At 39.5% G+C, this 18,324-nt stretch overlaps 1 protein-coding gene across 3 annotated transcripts; it reads right to left on the reverse strand.

The window, feature by feature from the left end:
• Positions 1 to 1,491: 1,491 nt before the first annotated feature.
• On the reverse strand, positions 1,492 to 14,555 carry LOC137288115 (CUE domain-containing protein 2-like). Of its 3 annotated transcripts, XM_067820511.1 has the most exons (10): positions 14,310 to 14,377; positions 13,908 to 13,954; positions 12,332 to 12,406; positions 11,956 to 12,099; positions 8,269 to 8,327; positions 6,907 to 7,055; positions 6,074 to 6,274; positions 5,452 to 5,510; positions 5,253 to 5,313; positions 1,492 to 3,090 (listed from the first exon to the last, which is right to left on the reverse strand). In XM_067820511.1, exons 2-10 carry the CDS (start codon positions 13,931 to 13,933, stop codon positions 2,944 to 2,946), a joined length of 921 nt encoding a protein of 306 aa, XP_067676612.1. In that variant the 5' UTR covers positions 13,934 to 13,954; positions 14,310 to 14,377; the 3' UTR covers positions 1,492 to 2,943. The 3 variants fall into 3 exon arrangements, with proteins under 3 accessions (XP_067676612.1, XP_067676611.1, XP_067676613.1); XM_067820510.1 differs by having other exon boundaries at positions 13,908 to 14,555; XM_067820512.1 differs by lacking the exon at positions 13,908 to 13,954 and having other exon boundaries at positions 14,310 to 14,393.
• Positions 14,556 to 18,324: the final 3,769 nt, after the last annotated feature.

Below are 18,324 nucleotides of genomic sequence, written 5' to 3' on the forward strand. Positions count from 1 at the left end.
CTAAGCGTACAGATGTGCTTAGTCTTAGAGGCTTACTAAGCCCTCTGTTAGCTCTCAACAAATACCAATTCAGAAAATACATTTCTGTCATCTCTATTGCAAGATGGGGATTATGTCACTTGTTACTTAGTAATGAATATCCAAGATGACATATACTGGGGAAGTGGGAAGGTCAAATCAGGATGTATTAAAAGTAGTATACATCTCTTCATGTAGAAAGTACAAAGCTTCATAACAAGGTTGCAGGAGCATAGAGTAAATTCTTCTTGGGGAATGTCTGTTGTACCTTGATGACTTCCAGTTGAAAAGATCCCATTAGTTATTTTAGAACTGGATTTGAAAACTATTGATATAACGCTCCAGATGAAAAACACAAGCTAGTGCAGATGTGTCATCTTTAAATTGTTCTGTTTGATGCTAATATTGTCTGTTAAATCTGTCTCAGTAGGTACTCTTGATCCAATCTCTGGCAGTAGTGACTTATTTTGATGATAGATGGTTGTGAAGACTTTGCTACTTCTTCAGAGGCAGACATGAAAAACCCTGAAAAAGTCTTGGATGTAGTAGCTTTCCACACATGTAAATGGAGTAAGGGAGACAACCATAGAGTATGTCAGAGAAGGGTTGTGCATGAACATCATGACCTTCAAGAAGCATGAGAGGTGTGGAAGTAATCTCAGTACCAAGTCAGACTATCACAATGACAACCTGATTTTTCTTGTCTACTTTCTCAATGACTGTTCAGAAGGGACCAAGGAGGAGATGGACAACAAACATCCAGCTTGTCAATAGTGCATCATCTTGTAGAGCTCTGGGAGGATCCTTCCCAACACCAAACACTCTAGTTGCATGAATCCTTCACAAGTTGAATGTGAGTCAAACTATATGAACTGTGAAAACCTTATAGAAATTCCTAGTGTGAAGATCAGCTGATTCTTCAGAGTGTAAAGAGCTGCAAATAATTTCACTTTCAGAGAAAAGAACTGATGAAGTCCCCACCTAGTGCATGCATGCAGTCTCGTTAATTCCACTTCAATTTATCCTACAGTCAGCTTTATCCGACACTTTTGTTGGTAACAAATCGAATAAATGTAACTTAGTCTCATTTATTTAGTCCGACATCCTCATTAATGTAGCAAGTTCATATGCAAAGGACGATGTCGGATAAACAAGACTTGACTCTATTTTTTTTTCGTTTGGTGGGAGTATGCTATGTACATTTGGATTGTTCACTAAGCATTAAGATTTTGTAGTGGTTGCAGTAGATTTTTTGCAGTAGATTTTGTAGTGGTTGCAGTAGATTTTTTGCAGTAGATTTTGTAGTGGATGCAGTAGATTTTTGTAGACAGCAATGGCTATTATGTGATGGTGGTCGTGTATTTGGAGAGACCTACATTCAGCTTTGCACACTACTACACTCACAGCCAAGGAAGGTTCTGAAATCCCTCCCCATTAAATGTGGAGCAAAGTGAAGACACATTCACCCAAAACTTCCCAGGTTATGTCAACATTTATTCACACAACACATAAGCATTACTGTACAAAAATAACAAAATATCTAAGCATTCAAAGTGAAACAGTAGTAAAATCTACCATCAAAAGATGAGTATTTCTGTTTTTCCAGCTATCATGCTCAAAATTGGAAACCTTTGAATCTTAATACATGTATTTGGTACTTTTGCTGTAAGTACTCAAAATTACTTTCAGCAGACTAAAGTTTCACTTAAGTGACTGCAAATATAACTAGAACACATGTATAGAAATTTAAGGATTTGATTTTTAAGAAGTAGGGTATTAACTTGACCTATCTGAAGCTGGTTTGTGACCAGCTAAGAGTCTTGAGATACTGTATCAGCATGTCCATAAAAGGCTTGATGAACATCCAATGTGCACCACAGCCTCTTCTCACTAACCAGTCTGACTGTCCCAGTATCACACAGCTGAGAGATCTATGATCATATACAGTTTACCTGATAGTGCATCTGTACAGGTAACCACACAACACCACATGCCAGTACAATGACCATCTAGAACCACTAGCAATGTGCATATTGTCGGCATGCAAGTAATGTACTTGATGGGGATAAGAAATGCCTGCACTTCTTAAGTACCATGAAATAATGATAATGAGAAATAACAGACTTGACTGATGCTTCATTTACATCAGCATTTCCTTACAATGTATCAAGATAAGAATTATTTCACTTTGACAAAAAATTCACAAAATTCTATTTCTAGGTTCCTGAATATATTCAACATACACTTTGGACGAAAATGACACCACACAAACCTTACACATTGTATACACACACATACTCACATTTGTATATGATATTTACTTTGTCGACTACACAACAAAATCAACTAGCAACAACACCTAGTTTGAGACTGCAACTTGTACATGATGATACATATGACATTAAAACACTGCACTGACAGTTGAGGTATAAAAGATGCATGGCAAGCAGGTGGAGAATTCACCATGGAATGGGGTATATCAAATTAGGCAAACAAAATACATGAATGGATCAAGGTGTTCTCACACCAGGAAATAAGACCGTAAACACTGTTAAGATACCTCTGTATCTTAACATTACACCATCTACAGAGATATGCAGTGGCACAAGTGAACATCTCATTTGATATATCACAAACAAAACAGTAAAAAAGCAAGTGTTCTGGCCCTTGTACAGCAATTAAAACATAAAATTGCCATCAAGCAAGTCACTGCATGAGAATCCACCATTAGTTTCTTATCCCAACAATTATAACAAATCTAAAATGTGGTTGACAAACTGCAGTTGAAAACAACTGAGATCTCATAGTAACCATAAGTGATAAACAGGTTATTGGTTTACAAAGTGTCAATGTTAACAGTTGATCTGATTGGTGTTAGAGGTCAAGTAGCACCTGCAATGTAACAAAGAATCAGATTGGTTGCATTCAGTGGAAACGATATTTACGAGCTGGTTTGAGTGACACGTAAGTCTTCTTCATTTCCTCAGATTCATTTTTTTTAACTTCCGAGAATCTCTCGCCCTTGGTGCTGACGACTTGACCCTCTCTGTATCGGATCAACTTCTTGGATTCCTGGCAAACAGAGATATAACAATCAACAGTCTACAATGTGTAGGACAGATGCGCATGTTACATATAAACAAATATGGCACAGTAAAGAAGAAAGTGACCTTGAAGGAATCTCCTCAGGTCCTGCTACTGGGTCTCTTTCAAATGCTTTATGATCCTAACAAAAACTGTAAAAAACAAAATATCTAGCACAGAATGTCATGCCCTGGGTCCTATTGGGAAAAAAACACCATGTTTTGTTAATAGCTCAAGAATACATTCCAACTGATTTGGATACAAATATACCAGAAATATCCAATATTATTAAAATCTAAATATTTTAGGTATTTAAATACTTACCTTACCATAGGTCTTATGCATATTACCTCAAGCTTCGCTAGAAGAGATCAGACAGTCGTTGATTCGCCATTCCCTAGATGGCTACCTCATGTAATCTACGAATGTAGTCACGGAAGTGACGTGATCTCACCACAGGCGCAAGCGCAAACAATCCAAAAATCACTTTTACTGGCAACAGGAAAGGTCCAAAGAGTCCAGAGTGGGGAGGAGCATCCAGTGTTGGGAGGGAGTCACCGCCCTATTGTAAGGTAAGTATTTAAAGATGAAGATGAAATCTCAGCAGATCCAGATGAAGCTGGCACAGGGTCCGGCATCAGGGATAGGCACTGGCGTCGGTATAGGCGCTGGTATCAGGATAGGCGTTGGTGTTGGGATAGGCGCTGGCGTAAACAATGGTGCTGGTGTAGGTATGAGCGCTGGTGTAGGCATAGGCACTGGCACAGGCATAGGCGCTGGCGTAGACATAGACGCAAGTGTCGGGATAGGCGCTGGCATAGGCATAGACACTGGCGTAGACATAGGCGCCAGTGACAGGGTAGGCGCTTGTCTCGCACCAGTGCTGGGCGTCAGGAGGGAGCGCAGGAGCCTCTGGACCTCCGGATGAGACAAGGCATCTGGATGAGACAGGTCCATGAAGGAGTCCGAGTGAGGTGGTTCCGGGGATGAACGTACAGGCGTCACAGACAAGCGCCCCATCCCAGGCGTCGGCACAGTCACTGAAAGCGGTGGTAGGTCAGGGTCGTCCGGCAAAGATCCTAAAGAAGATGCTGGAGACGACATCCTTCTTTTCCGCTGTGTAAAACGTTTCCTCCTAACCGCCAGAAAAGTATTGAAGTCTGCCACTGATACCACTTCACAGTACTGGCAGCGTCCATCAATAGAGCAGGCTTAAGACGCACAATCCAGACACCAAGGGTGGGGATCCTTCGCCGATTTCTGCCCCTTGCAGATAGTACAAAAGTGGCGAGTCATACACAGTTAACTTTAACAGACAAAAACGATGCGCTTGAAAAATGCCAGGAGAAAAAAAACCCTATACAAAAAATGCAGCAAACACACCCCCGCACTAAAGTAGGTTTGCCCGTAAGTGCAGGACAGTGAAGGACAAGCAACCAAAATGGCTGGCTGCACTATATCGCTACGAAAAACATGATAAATGCAGTGAAACAGCCAGCAATAACGAACGACATGGAAAGCCACATGGAGGAGGAACAAACAGCAAGTTATAATACCCTCACGGACACCATGCTGCACTCACACACGACACGGGCGAACCCACACCGGAGTGCGAGAAAAGATAACATGAGGTAGCAAGGTAAGTGCAGTTAAATAATTCTTTAACTTGACACGCACAACTAAGGGATCCAAGCTATACCTACCAAGCAGGAAACAACTTTATTGAACCTCAAAAGTAGGCAACAAAGCGAACCAAACACGTCCGAACAGACAAACGCTACAAGTAAAAGTGATTTTTGGATTGTTCGAGATTGCACCAGTGGGGAGATCACGTCACTTCCGTGACTACATTCCTAGATTTCATGAGGCAGCCATCTAGGGAATGGTGAATCAACAACTGTCTGATCTCTTCTAGCGAGGCTTGAGGAAATATGTATAAGACCTATGGTAAGGTAAGTTAAAAATTTAGGAATTAAGGACTAATATCTCCATACTTTCCACTTACTGAGTGGAGGTGAGAGTTATCCCCAGGGCCCACTTACACAAAACGATCTTTGTGCTACAATGATTGTAACTCCCATTCTCCAACATAGACTTAAGACAATCTTAGCGCTAAGATCACTTTGTGCAAGTAGGTCCAGAAAACTAACCTGCTTGAGGGGTGGGGGCTTGTGTGTTTTCTTGTCATCGTCAGTGTCCACAAAACTGTACCTGAAACACCAGTGAAAGACTTCAGCCTAGGCACCCAGTATGTTGACACTTCCCCAGTTGATGAGAGAGCGCAACATTACCAACTCTCTAAAACAACACTGTAATCCATGATAGTAAGATAAAGCAAGAAGGACCCACCTTGCCAATGTCAGCTCTTTCAGTTGTTTGTCAGCCAGCATGCACCCTTTGTTCCGCACCTGAAACCATCATCCCACTCAAGTGTGAACGAAGCAAGTGTTTATAACAACCAGTTCTCTGGCACATTTATCATCCTGTTCTCCATGAAACTTATGGAAGTGCATTGAATATGTTGTACTTAAAACATCCCACATGGGAGGTAATACTTGGGTGAGTGTGATTTTACGTCTGCTTCAAGGGATTTCAGAGGTTCCACTACCTTCGCCAGGATGAGGAGAGTAAGCAATTAAGCATGAGTCAGGATAAGGAAAAATTTCAAGTGTAACATATAAACTGCTGCCTATGTCACACTTTACCAGTACCATGTTGAGAATGATTCAACCTTGATAGGTCAAACAAGGATAATGTAGCAAGCAATCTGGGAATCAATATGAAAAAACTAGGTGTCAACATGACAAGTCTAGTTTAAAAAATTTTAACTAAATTTGAAAGATTCACATTAGCATTACCTTGAGTTAAATAAAATAACACTTTCATAATGTATCTGTACAGTGTTACAGGCAAGAATGAGAGCCATCATCACATTTTGTTAGCCAAACTCTGACAAAAGGTAAGTTCTCACAGGTTGATTTGTCTCCCCTTGTTCGATGATAGAGTTTCCTGTTTCTTGTCTGTGGAGAATAAGTTGGACTGCTTCATCTATCTGTCCATGTGACACAGAAAGACAGTGCCTAGCTTCCATTGCACATGTGTCTGGGAACATCTCACACAGCAGTGCCACCTGGTTGTCAACTTCACTCAGACCTCCGACAGATACAGATGACTGGTGAGAAAGTCACAACATTCACTTTAAGTTATGGTTACTTTATACAAAATAAAGCTCAGTTAATCTCGAATCCTGATGCAGCTTATTGCACCTATCTTCAATTCCATAACACGGAACCCCTAACATCCATCTTTGTTTGATCACTGACAAAAACCTCCTCTTCACTTGTTATCAAGCTTCAACATAAGAGTTTGCAAGTCCATATTATTTTCCTATTATGTTGGATTCAAAATTTGTTCTAAATGTGTTATGTTCAAGTAATCCTTTCTTCATTTCTACATATGATAATGACACAATCTGCTTTGTTGTGTTACTCGTATTTGTGATATATATTTATTACCTGGCAAATACTTTCAGCTACCGCTCATCTAGCAACTATCGTGGTGGCTGTCAATGAAACCTCTGATTACTATTATTTCTTACTGACAGCATATGTGTAGCAAAGTCTGCTTTGCCTTTCCCTATCCAAACATGTTTACCAGATTTTAACTGAGAGGAAAGCTTATTGGATATTGTTGCTCTACAGATAATCAAGCAACAGAAATTTCAAATGTTTGGGATTTTCTGGAATATAATTTAAAAGATATTTGTCCTGGATCTGTTCCTGTTGCTTTTTAGCTGTCACAAACCTTCATGTCTTCCCCGTCTGATTGGCTGTTCCTGTCCCTATGTCTGGTCGTTGTCCTTCCAACATCTCCTGTTGCCTTCCTGCTAACAGCCAGACTGTCACCATTCCCTGTATCCAAACAGCTGGGGGGTGGGATGGTGTCCTTCTCTTCTGAGAAACAGGGGACATTCATTATACAACTTCTGCAACATGCATTTATATGAAGTGGTATATCCAGGAGGGAAGCTCTGGCTCCACACCCCCTACCACACAAAAAAAAATGATAGTTTGACAAACGAAGGTCTCTCACAAATAGGGAATAGTATATTATAAGAAGCTACGCAATAAAGAAGTATAGCCACATTTTTATTTTAATGGGTGTTGAATAATGCCTTTATTCATTTGTTTGTTGACTAACTCCTAATTCAGCAATATTCCAGCTACGTGGTGTCGGTCTGTAAATAAATGAGACTGGACCATAGAATCCAGTGATCAACATCATAAGCATCGATCTATATAACTAGGATGCGATGACTTGTGTCAGCGAGCCAGACCAATCCATCAAATTAGTCACCCCTAATGAATGACAAGCATGGTTTACTGAAGACTAACACAGATTTTCACAGGCATCTTTAGATAGTATTTAAATGCAATGATGCCCGTCTTGATGGAGACAAATTACAAATATTGCTACTCACCTACGGGACAGACAAACAGACAGAACTGACACATGACATACTGACCATTTGACCACTCAGCCCTGTTAATTCTAACCCAGATCTTCACAGGTCCATGGCAAACATGGATAGTAAACAACAACATATTATCCCATCAGAGACAAATGAACAAGTCAGACTTGGTCAATCTACATAGACAGAATGTTTCTATCAGAAATATCAAAAATATAGGGGATCTGCTCTGGAAATGAGCATCTAAAGACAAGTCAAACTCGCTGTCATGAAATCAAAAATAGTATTTTAAAAATATAAAAATCCCAAATCATCAAAGGCATGAAATCTGCACTATAATGATTTGCATGTGAAATTTAAGCTAGAAATATTCAAAGGTGTCTGAGTTGTACTCCAGAAAAGAAAACATACTGAGGATGTATGGACATGCTGATGGCTATATCCCACAGTGTTTCAATACAACGATCCCACCCCCTGGAGTTAGACAAGCATTTGTCTGAACAGTCTGCAGATTCCACCTATGTTCACACAATAGTGTGAAGGAATCACAAACTACAACACTCCATGAACAAAGGTTCTTTGGATTTGAATTTCAGTACAAGTAGAACATGATGTTCACTGAAGAATGATTATCGACATCTTGCTATTAAGTGAGTGGAAGAGATGAAGACAAGTAGATCCCTGAAGATATTTACCTTTACTTTCTGCAGCCAGCTTGCTGGACAGTGAAAACATCCATTCCCACACGCCAACACTGCAACAATAGGTTGGACATCAGAAATAAACTACGGCTTCGCTGTAGTAGAAACAGATTACAGCATCTCCTTCAGAACTGGTACCAGTGGCAATTGGCAATATCAATATTTGAGTTAGTGGTAAACTATAATGTAGGGTACTTGCCAGGCATGTATCTGAAACTGAAGTCAATAAAACTTCTTATTATGTGTGAGTGAACAGAAGGATATAGAGGTTTTCATTTTAAGCTTGGGTAAGTGTGTCCAAATACACCTGTCGCTATGCGTGTATGCAAGTGGGTTTCATGATCATAGCAGACCACAGCATTAATCAGTTGAACATTGTCAGTATTGTTAGACATATTGCTGAGGGACGTTGATGTAACTCCAGTCAGCAGTTACTATTACTAATTAGACTGTTTCCATTATCGGGAAGGTATTTATGTAGTAGCTTAGTTATCATTCACACTTTCTGTGAATGTGCAGTGTGTGGGATGTTCCCTTTGGTTTTTTTGCTTTTGTTTCAGTTTTGGTGTATCAGATGTCAAAATATAATTCTTTTTACTTTTCATTTATTTTGTAAATGGGAATACAAACTGCCTCCTTTCAAATGGATCCTGAATACTTCCAACTGAGCATCCACACAGTGTATAGTATTCCCAGAAATTATTGAGAATCATGTTGCGTCATGTAACTCATTACGTTTATTAACTTCTGGCGTTTTACTTACATAAAGATGTTAAAACATCATCCTTTTACAGTCTCAGTCTTGTTTTAGTACCTTGTTAGACCTCCTCGCTCAGCAATGCATGCCTAAATACGCCTAGGCACACTACCCATCAAAGTTTGTAGGTAATCGTGTGACAGGGTATCCCAATATTGGACCACCTCGGCCTTCATATCTTCAATATTTCTCAGTCCCTTTTGGTTTATTCTGTCCTTCATGACTCCTCACACATTCTCAATTGGGTTTAGGTCTGGGCTGTAACTGGGCCAGTCTAAAACTTGAACATTTTCGCCCGACAACCACTGTTTTGTGTAGCGCGCAGTGTGTTTTGGGTCTTTATCATGCTGGAAAATCCAATCATCTTCATACAATGTTTGTGCTGTCGGAAGGAGGTGACCATTTAGAATGTCAACGTATCTTTCTTTTGTCAAGTGTCCCGTGAAAACACACAATGGCGTCACTCCGCGAGCCGATATGCCACCCCACATGTGAAACTTCGGGCTATGTTTTGGTCGCTGGTAGATAGGTTTGACAGCATCTTTGGTCCAAATTTTCACACAGTTAGGGAAAAGCCAAACAGAACTTTCATCCGAAAAGAAAACATTATCCCAATCTTGATTTTCATGAGCCCTTTTTTTCCTTTTGTGCATTTTTCATCAACGGCGAGGGAATTCCACGTTTTTTCACCCAATTAAGTCTCTGTAATTCCTGCCTAACTGTTTCATTGCATACCTGAGGACTTCCTCTGCTAATCATTTCATTTCTGATGTTCTCAACACTTTTCAATTTGCCCCTACTCACAATCTGCCCAAGTCTTCGGCGATCCACAACAATGAATTTCCTAGGCCGACCTGCCCCTGCTTTGTGCTCTATCCCGGTTCCTGTTTGAATATTCTTCAAAGTTCTGTAAACTGTAGACAGAGGAATACCATGTCTACAAGCTAACACTTTAGCATCAGCCCCACCCCTTTCAAAATCATCTAGAATGAGCTTTATTTTCTCTCTTGCTGTAAATTCTGCCATGTCAACACAGGAAGCCGTCTGCTCAGACAAGGGAGATAACTCTTGACGTAATGACCTGCCTTCTAAGCCTTCAAGAGTTGTCTCCCTTATTTAGTATGCTTAGTGCATAGTGAAAGCCCTTTTTCCAATCTTAGCATCATTAGAAAAAAAACAAAGATTTTCTCAATAATTTCTGGGAACACTGTATATAGTGTATACATAGAGAGAGCACATCTGTCTATCCCAGGGAGATAAACAAGCATTAACCCCCATACTGATCACATCAAAGCCTCCTGAGGGAGTGACAGAGATACCATGCTCCACAAAGTGTTCAAACTCCAACCTGACTGCTCTCAATTCCAGCACAATGATGTGCAGGGTGGTCTCACTCTTGGATCAAAACTTAGGCTGACAGGTCACCCAGAAGACCACCCCATCCTGTAAGTGCTGCACCTATTGGAATCAAAAGTCTCAACGTTGGTGTCCCCAAGAGGAGCCCCTTGGAAGATTCCGAATGTCCATACTACAGAAAGCAAGGAATCAACTACTCTGACATCTTGAGAATCTTCTCTTGGCACTCTGAATGGGACCACAGCAGTGCCATGGCTTGCTATATGGCTCTCATTGTCAAATTCACATGTCCACCATCACCACCTGTTTCTTGCAACTGGAGCTATGTCCTTGCTGAAACTTTGGGGTACTTGAGGAATTGAAGAGTAGTTCTCTGGGGCAGGACAATGCAGCCTTGAGACATGGAAACAGGCCCAGCTCAGTATCAAATCTCAATCCAAGAAAGATCAGATACTGTGTTGGAACTAGTTCTGACTTCCTGAAAGTCATAATTCAGCCCAGTCTTAGTGTTTGATGATTGAACATATCTTCAAAGGTGTCAGGGCCTGAAAATGTGGTTGTTTCTTAGGAAACACACTTCATTAACAGAAATGTCATGACTGAATATTTCTTGAAAACTCCAGGAAGTTTATGTTCATGAAATATTAGTCATCACATTGAAGTAGCAAGTTGTTATGCATATCTGCAGTAACAACATGGATAGGAAAATCTGAAAAATGAGGCTATGAATGCTTTTGGATGATTGTTCATTGGTAATTAAGCAATCATCAAGTAGGAGATTTCAACCAATTCCCAACACTAGAAGCAACACAGAAAAGTTACAACAATAATGAATCAGATACTTTCAAAAGGTGTTCACTATATGGCTCATGTGATTAGATAATCACCACAGAGAATTCATTTCTTTCTCATTCATCTTTGCCTTTGTTGGAATTCAACTGGAAAATATTTCTTTGGACAGCATGGATGTCTTCACCATGTGAAGGACAGCATGGAAAGTGATTTGTGATTAGTGATTAGTGATTAGTTACCTTCTTTTGTATTTTATACAAAATATAGTTACAACTGTCATAGGAATTAATAGACATAAAACTGTGTATAAGAACCCCTAGGAGGACCTCTTCTGAAAATGAATTCAGGGAAGGCTAAGAGATAGCCAAGATTGTAGGGCAATATTTCTCACAGACTAAGCAAAATCTCATCCTTTATGAATGTTTGTAATCTGAAGCAAGAGATAGATAGACAGACAGACAGACAGACAGACAGATAGATAGATAGATAGGTGGTGGTGGTGATGATGATGATGATGATGATGATGATGATGATGACAAAGCCAGTCATACAGGCCACAACAGTGACTTGTGTTAAGGGTCAGATTAGAAAGCACATTCCAGCTGTCACTGAACGTTGCCTGAAAGGTCCATCTGACATGACTATAATGGAATGATAGCAAGAGTCTTGAGCAGCCATGCCATTTACCATGATAGTCCAATGGCTGGACTGTTAAGTCTGTAACAGGGAGTCAGGAAACCAAAAATCTAACTTAAACAAAGAAAATATAATGGTACCTGTTGATGTTTTCAAAGCCTGGCATGTAAGCTGCCATCATTTCACAGAAGTGTTCAGCATCCACACTGTCTTCAGTGTTGTCAGCATCTCCCAGTTCATCGAGGATACTCAGGAGATATGTCAGCACAATGTCATCCACACAGCTGGAAACAAGGTACACCAATCACCTAGAAGAGTATCAAGGTATTGGCTTACAAAGCCACGAGTGGTTTATTGGGCAATAATGAACCAGATGTCTATCACTTTATTTTTGACATTTCAGCATTATTTCTCTTTAATTAATGATGTTCAAAGTGAACAAGCATTCATCTGCCTTGCTGTCTACAGAGGCTGCAGCACATAAGTCTCTCAAAAAAGAGCACCATTGCTCTGTACCTGACTGCTTCATGCAAGTTGTGTTCCTGCAGGAAATCAGATAATGCTCTCTTCACTTCCTCTTCACGGTCCATACTGAAATCACAAGATGATAACCATGGCACGTATTCATCTCACCTGAAAGGGCCTGCTGGCATGGTTGTTACCTAGAACGTTATTTGTTTAGCATTTGTTTAAATGTCAAAAATAGAAATGTGTAATAATACTAGTATACCTGTATACTGGAGTAATCTGTTCAAATGATATGTATTGCAATATTTTTGCTCAGACCTGGTATATTTAGTAATAAAAACATCTCAAGTTTTGTAATTACATGTATATCTATAATTTAAGCTAAAATCTACACAGACGTTCATTCACATTGAAGGTTTCCATTGAACATTATTGATAAAACGGCATACTTTACAAACAACAAATTTTATAACAAAGAATACAGAATCTCTCAAAATCAATTCTAAAGTCACAAATTCTAAAGTGTACAATCATTGTCACTCACTGTTCTACGCGTTAGCTTCCAATATATCATTTTAGCCTATACTAATATACTGCAATATACAAGTATATATTTCAATATGGGTACTAGAGTTGCAACATTTTGCAGAACAATTTATTTCACAATACATAGGCCTAGTTTTTAACAACAGCACATTCAGAAGTCAATCAAAATTAAACCATCACAAAATTAAGTGGGATTTCTACCCCTGATCATAGATTCCTGGTGTGCCCACCAACAGAATGCTGCATAGCAAATTGCAGGACCTGTGACCCCTCCAAATCAAAATAAATGGTACTCATATGACTGGTATAATTTATTAATATTTGGAATATTTCACTCGCCATGGTGTATTTTACAACTGAAAGGTTACCATGTAGTCCTTACTTCTGTCAACAATGTAAGTTCACCTTAAAATACAAAATCATGACAAGTGTGACTATGCTGGCAAAGCCTTACATAAAATATCTTGAGGTTACGACCATCCCTATCAAATGCTTTCATTCCTAATGGGGTGTTTCACTGTATATTAACTTGGATGACATTTGCTGCACTGTTTTCTCTATTTTCCTGAAGTCACTGAATCTAAGTTCAAAAACTTTAAATCATTGGAACACAGTAAGTGTTTGTCTCAATGACACTGACTTGAACACTGAAACTAAAACAGCTGTAGCTGTACATACCTTCAGGAAACATAGTTCCCACAGAATATGATGGATCTCACATAAACATATAAAATATGGTAAAAAGAGAATAAAAAACTTCATGTTATGATAATTTGAGATTGTGTATGATGGTGTACCTGAACTGACAGTTACTCCACCTCTCTACCAACAACTGCCTGACGGTGTACTGCACATCAAGTACTTGTGTTGGTGGAACTATAAACGGTGGGGTAATTACAGACTAATGTTTACCTGGCGTGTTTAAACAAAGGTTTCAATAATCTCATATATTATTCATGACTAACTGTAACACCCTAGTGCAGTGATACAGCACGACAACACTTCAATACGGTAATAGCTGTGTCCAGCATCATGATTATTTGTCATCAGGAGCACACTGACATAAACTGGTACCTACCTTGTTGTGTTACCAGCAACCTCCATACATACTCCTAGTGGTGATACCTGCAGAACAGGCCTCCAACTGACGATCACACTATTTCTTTGTTCTTGTAATTTATACTTCGAGAATACTATTACTTATATGCAATGCACACCTATGCGGCATGTCCCCTGAGCACATCACAACAAACACGAAATGCACTTGAAAAGGCGAAATAAAACAGCACTTGAATTATTGTTTACAAGTAAGGTTGCTATTGTTGGGTCTGGGTGTAGGCGATGTAAAATTATGTCACAGGCGGTGGCATTTGATCACATCATTACACTGAGTGTTATTCCAAAAAATGTTTCGAGTGTAATTTTGTCAGACTGATGAAGAATAAGTCTTAATACAAACATTCATTGCGCGTTTTCATACCTGCTAGAAGGACCATTTCAACCTTAATTTTTCATATGGTCCCGCGGACGTTTATCAAATTAGAAAACCTAAAACGGAATATGAATGTGTCGAGCGTGAATGTTTCTAAACTGAAGTTACACATCTAATAGATCGTCAATATTTTATAAACACTGATAGTGTTATACTATACATGTATCACCAGACATCTTCCAGCTCTGAGCCAAGAATTCACTTGCAAAGTTATTTCCCGAATTAAAGTTTTGTAAAACCCATTAGGAGATCGCTAGATAAGGGAGATAACCGCGATTTAGAGAGAATGTTTCCACGGTAGTTTGGCAGGTAAAATTATGCAAATTTATGCAAATCAGTCACGAAGGCTAACGGCGCATAAGTCAATTGTGGCAAAACCCTTGATTTGAAAATGAAACAATATCAACGACTACCCTGTAAAACAACGTGCTTATGGTGGGTAATACATCGAGTTGAGCGAAGACATACAGATTGAATTGTATAAAAATATTGCCACACTTATTTTCTAAAGACTTTCATCTTAATTTAGTGTAGTATAAATACTATTCTTGAATTTAATTTTTGTAAGATCTGAGTCGAATTTTGCACATTTCTGAGGAATCATGTCTTACCGTATATATATTTGCGCGCGCGCACACACACACACACTCACAGACAAAAGATATATACAAAAGATTCCTGGCATCAACAGATATAATTTCTTCAATTCTGACCGTTTTCACACTATCTATCTATCTATCTATCTATCTATCTATCTATCTATGTATGTATCTATCTATCTATGTATCTATCTATCTATCTATGTATCTATCTATCTATCTATCTATCTATCAATCTGTGTGTGTGCGTGTGGTCCTCCAATGGAGAGTACAAGATAAGTTAAGATTAAGGTAATGTAAATTAAGTTAACAATAGTGACGTGTAAAATATAATCTTCATGAACTACATGTCGCGTCGAGTCCGTTGACACGGGCAGTGTGTACAGTTCAGTCTCCTCGTCTGAGATCGGTACTGCGGGACGCCAGAACATCAGGCTGCACTGCCCCCATCTCAGCCCCCAACCCACTCCACCCAACACCACCCCCATCCAACCCACTCAACACCACTCGGCCCATGCTGATATTGTCACACCGAAGTTGGTCTCTGCAGCCAGCACAGGTTTCCAACGATGTTTGGACATGGATCAGGAGGTCTGTACAGTTCATACTACATTAATATCCTTCAGAAGGCCCAGACACACGACAAGGACGCTTGCGAGCACACATTTGCACAATGACGAGCCGCTGTTGTTTCTAGAAGGGGTATCTTTCGGCAAGTAGCGAAGCTGGGTGTGGCTCTATTTAGGTGAGTAATGTCCTGAAGTATCTGGATCTGATGCCATCGATTGGTTCCAGAAGGGCTTCTGATATTTTATGACAGTGTCATTTGCGATCTTCTTCCGGGAGAGTTGAAGACACCGGAGGAGACGAAATTATTATGTAAATGTATCGGTTTGTATTTTTCAATTACATGCACTATATCTGGTATAAATCTCGTTCCTGTCTTCAATATGCAGTTTCTAAACGCAATAGGCGTGAGAGAAAGAGTTTGAAGCTAAGTAGTTGCTTCTTGCTGTAGCACAAGATGCCAAGAGAGAACAGCTGACTTCATCTTTGAACTTGCGTTTGAAGTTCGAGTGTGGCTGTTGAGGTGTGAATCGAGAAGAATGCCGAGACGCTTTATGTAGTAGACTTTAGGTAACTTCTTCCCGTAAAGTTTGATATTACAGTTGTTGTTTCTTGCTGGACTGAAGACCAAGACGTTGAGAAAATGTGAATCAAGTAGAGCTTGGCAGAGAGGACGCCACCTTGTCTCACTCCATGGTCGAGTATAAATGAGTAGGTATTATTAGCGAGAACACAACTCTATTTCAGAATATGTGTTGCAGAAAATGCGCGAAACACCTGGATGAATGCTCAGCTCATTCAGTTTTCAGAGTAGCCCATCATGCCACACAGTGTCCAAGAACACCAATTTCAGTGAGTCATTCCGCTCCTTGCAGTTGTAGACTGTCTCCAGTATGAGGAATGACGACGAGAGGCCTTTCTGGAAGCCGCACTAGCATGATTGCTGAGGATCAAGGAAGTCTGTGGAGTCTTGAAATTGTGGGATCCGCTTCGCTATAACCTGTTCGAAAGGTTTTGAAAACAGGCAATTAACAGTGTCACTCCTAGCTCTGTATGAATCTGGGGACGCCTTGGTTTGCCCCCACCTTTGAAGATTGGGATGATGTGGCAGAGTCAACTTTGTATATAGTTACTGCTGTAAATATAATAAACATGTGAATCTTTCAAAGTATTGTGTCATGATATTATTTTGATGAGATATACTGTCTCATTAAATAGCCTAAATCTACCAAAGGTTTATCAGTTATTTTATGTTCAACATTTTATATCCTACCCCTATCTCTCTAAACACCAATCGAGTCTCAATGTAATCTATTCAGTAATACTCATTTGCATTGCGTGTTTTTCGCATGTCAATCCCTCTTAAAACATGTCCTTTGCTCAGACTAGTGTGTAAGTTCTATTGTTCTGTGTTCATCCAAGCGTGTAAGGTATCAAGGTATTTAAAGTTCAGTTTGATCTAGTTTCCATGTCAGTACTTTATGTGGTCAGCGTCAGACAGGTTGTGTTTTTTTTTCACATTTGGATCGAGATCACGGTGATCTTGGATGTGTTCCGTGTATAAAGATAACGTGAGCAGGATGATGTAGATGTGTCACGTTGGCATTAGTACAGGTGTCACCAACCAGGCTAAATCATATTTATTACATTTATGTAATGAAATATCCATCTCCTCACACCCCAGTGGCTTTGTGGTTTTGTCCGCATCCTAAAGCTACTATATCCTGGAGCCCCCAGTGAGGAAGTTGGACTGGACACTGCCGTAGAGGACGGGCCTACGTCTGCCACAGACGATGAAGTAATGACCACAATAACCATGGGCAACGATGACACCACCCACGACACATGATCATCGCTCAGTGAATAGACACTGCTGGAGACTGTTTACCTGGTGTGTGTGTACATGGATTCTTGTGTGACCAAACATGTGGACACTTGCGTGACCCTGGCCTGCTCATGAAGTTCGGCCAACTGCACTTCATGTATTCAATTAATATATCATCTGCATTTTTTATGATATTGTCGTAACTGAAGTAACACTGGTTACCCTTTAGTATATTGCTCCCGAGCTAGTATATCTTATCATTAAGGTGTTTACTTTCTACTGTGAATTTATTGTGCTGTCTTTAGTTACGTATTAGTTAAGATTAGTTCATGTATTTAGTTGGATAACTAAATCATTAGTATTACTTACACATCCGCACTATACAACCACGTTGTGTCTGTGTATTAGTAATGTTAAGTAGTAAGTAAAACAATTATTTATGTTAGTAATCACTACTTAGTATAGTGAACTTTACTAGTGTATCCTAATTAACCTGTATGTTTGGGTTATATTAGTTAGTTGTGTTCATAGTTTAGTATGCTGGTCCCCTTTGCGGTACAGTTGTAGGGTTTGTGTTGTGTTCCATCATTCCTTTGCTTATTACATTCAGGTAACTAACGGATGTTATTTCATTCTCTGCTTCTCATATCTTCATTTCGTATTGCCTGGAATTATTCATCATGTAGCATACCATATATATAAGCCCCGCTGTGCGCGTACCCTGCACTTATTTACCTGCCTATGTTTATTATCTAAACACAGCTCAAAGTAAACATGTAACATTTAACTAATACTCTTTAAGGTAAACTTTCATACCATTTACGTAATTAAATATGAATAGTCCCTAAATAATAAATATTTAAGGTATCTTCGCTTGCTTCACCGAAAGCTCTACTTTGACAGCTGTGTTACAAACTAAATGTATGCGCATATTTCATGCATCACGTGTTGCATGTTGTATTTTTCGCGAATTTTTCTCACCAAGTTCCTGCATCATATATTATTTAGTTGT

The sequence above is a fragment of the Haliotis asinina genome, chromosome 6 (genome assembly GCF_037392515.1).
Source record: "Haliotis asinina isolate JCU_RB_2024 chromosome 6, JCU_Hal_asi_v2, whole genome shotgun sequence".
In the NCBI taxonomy this organism is placed as follows: Eukaryota; Metazoa; Mollusca; class Gastropoda; order Lepetellida; family Haliotidae; genus Haliotis; species Haliotis asinina.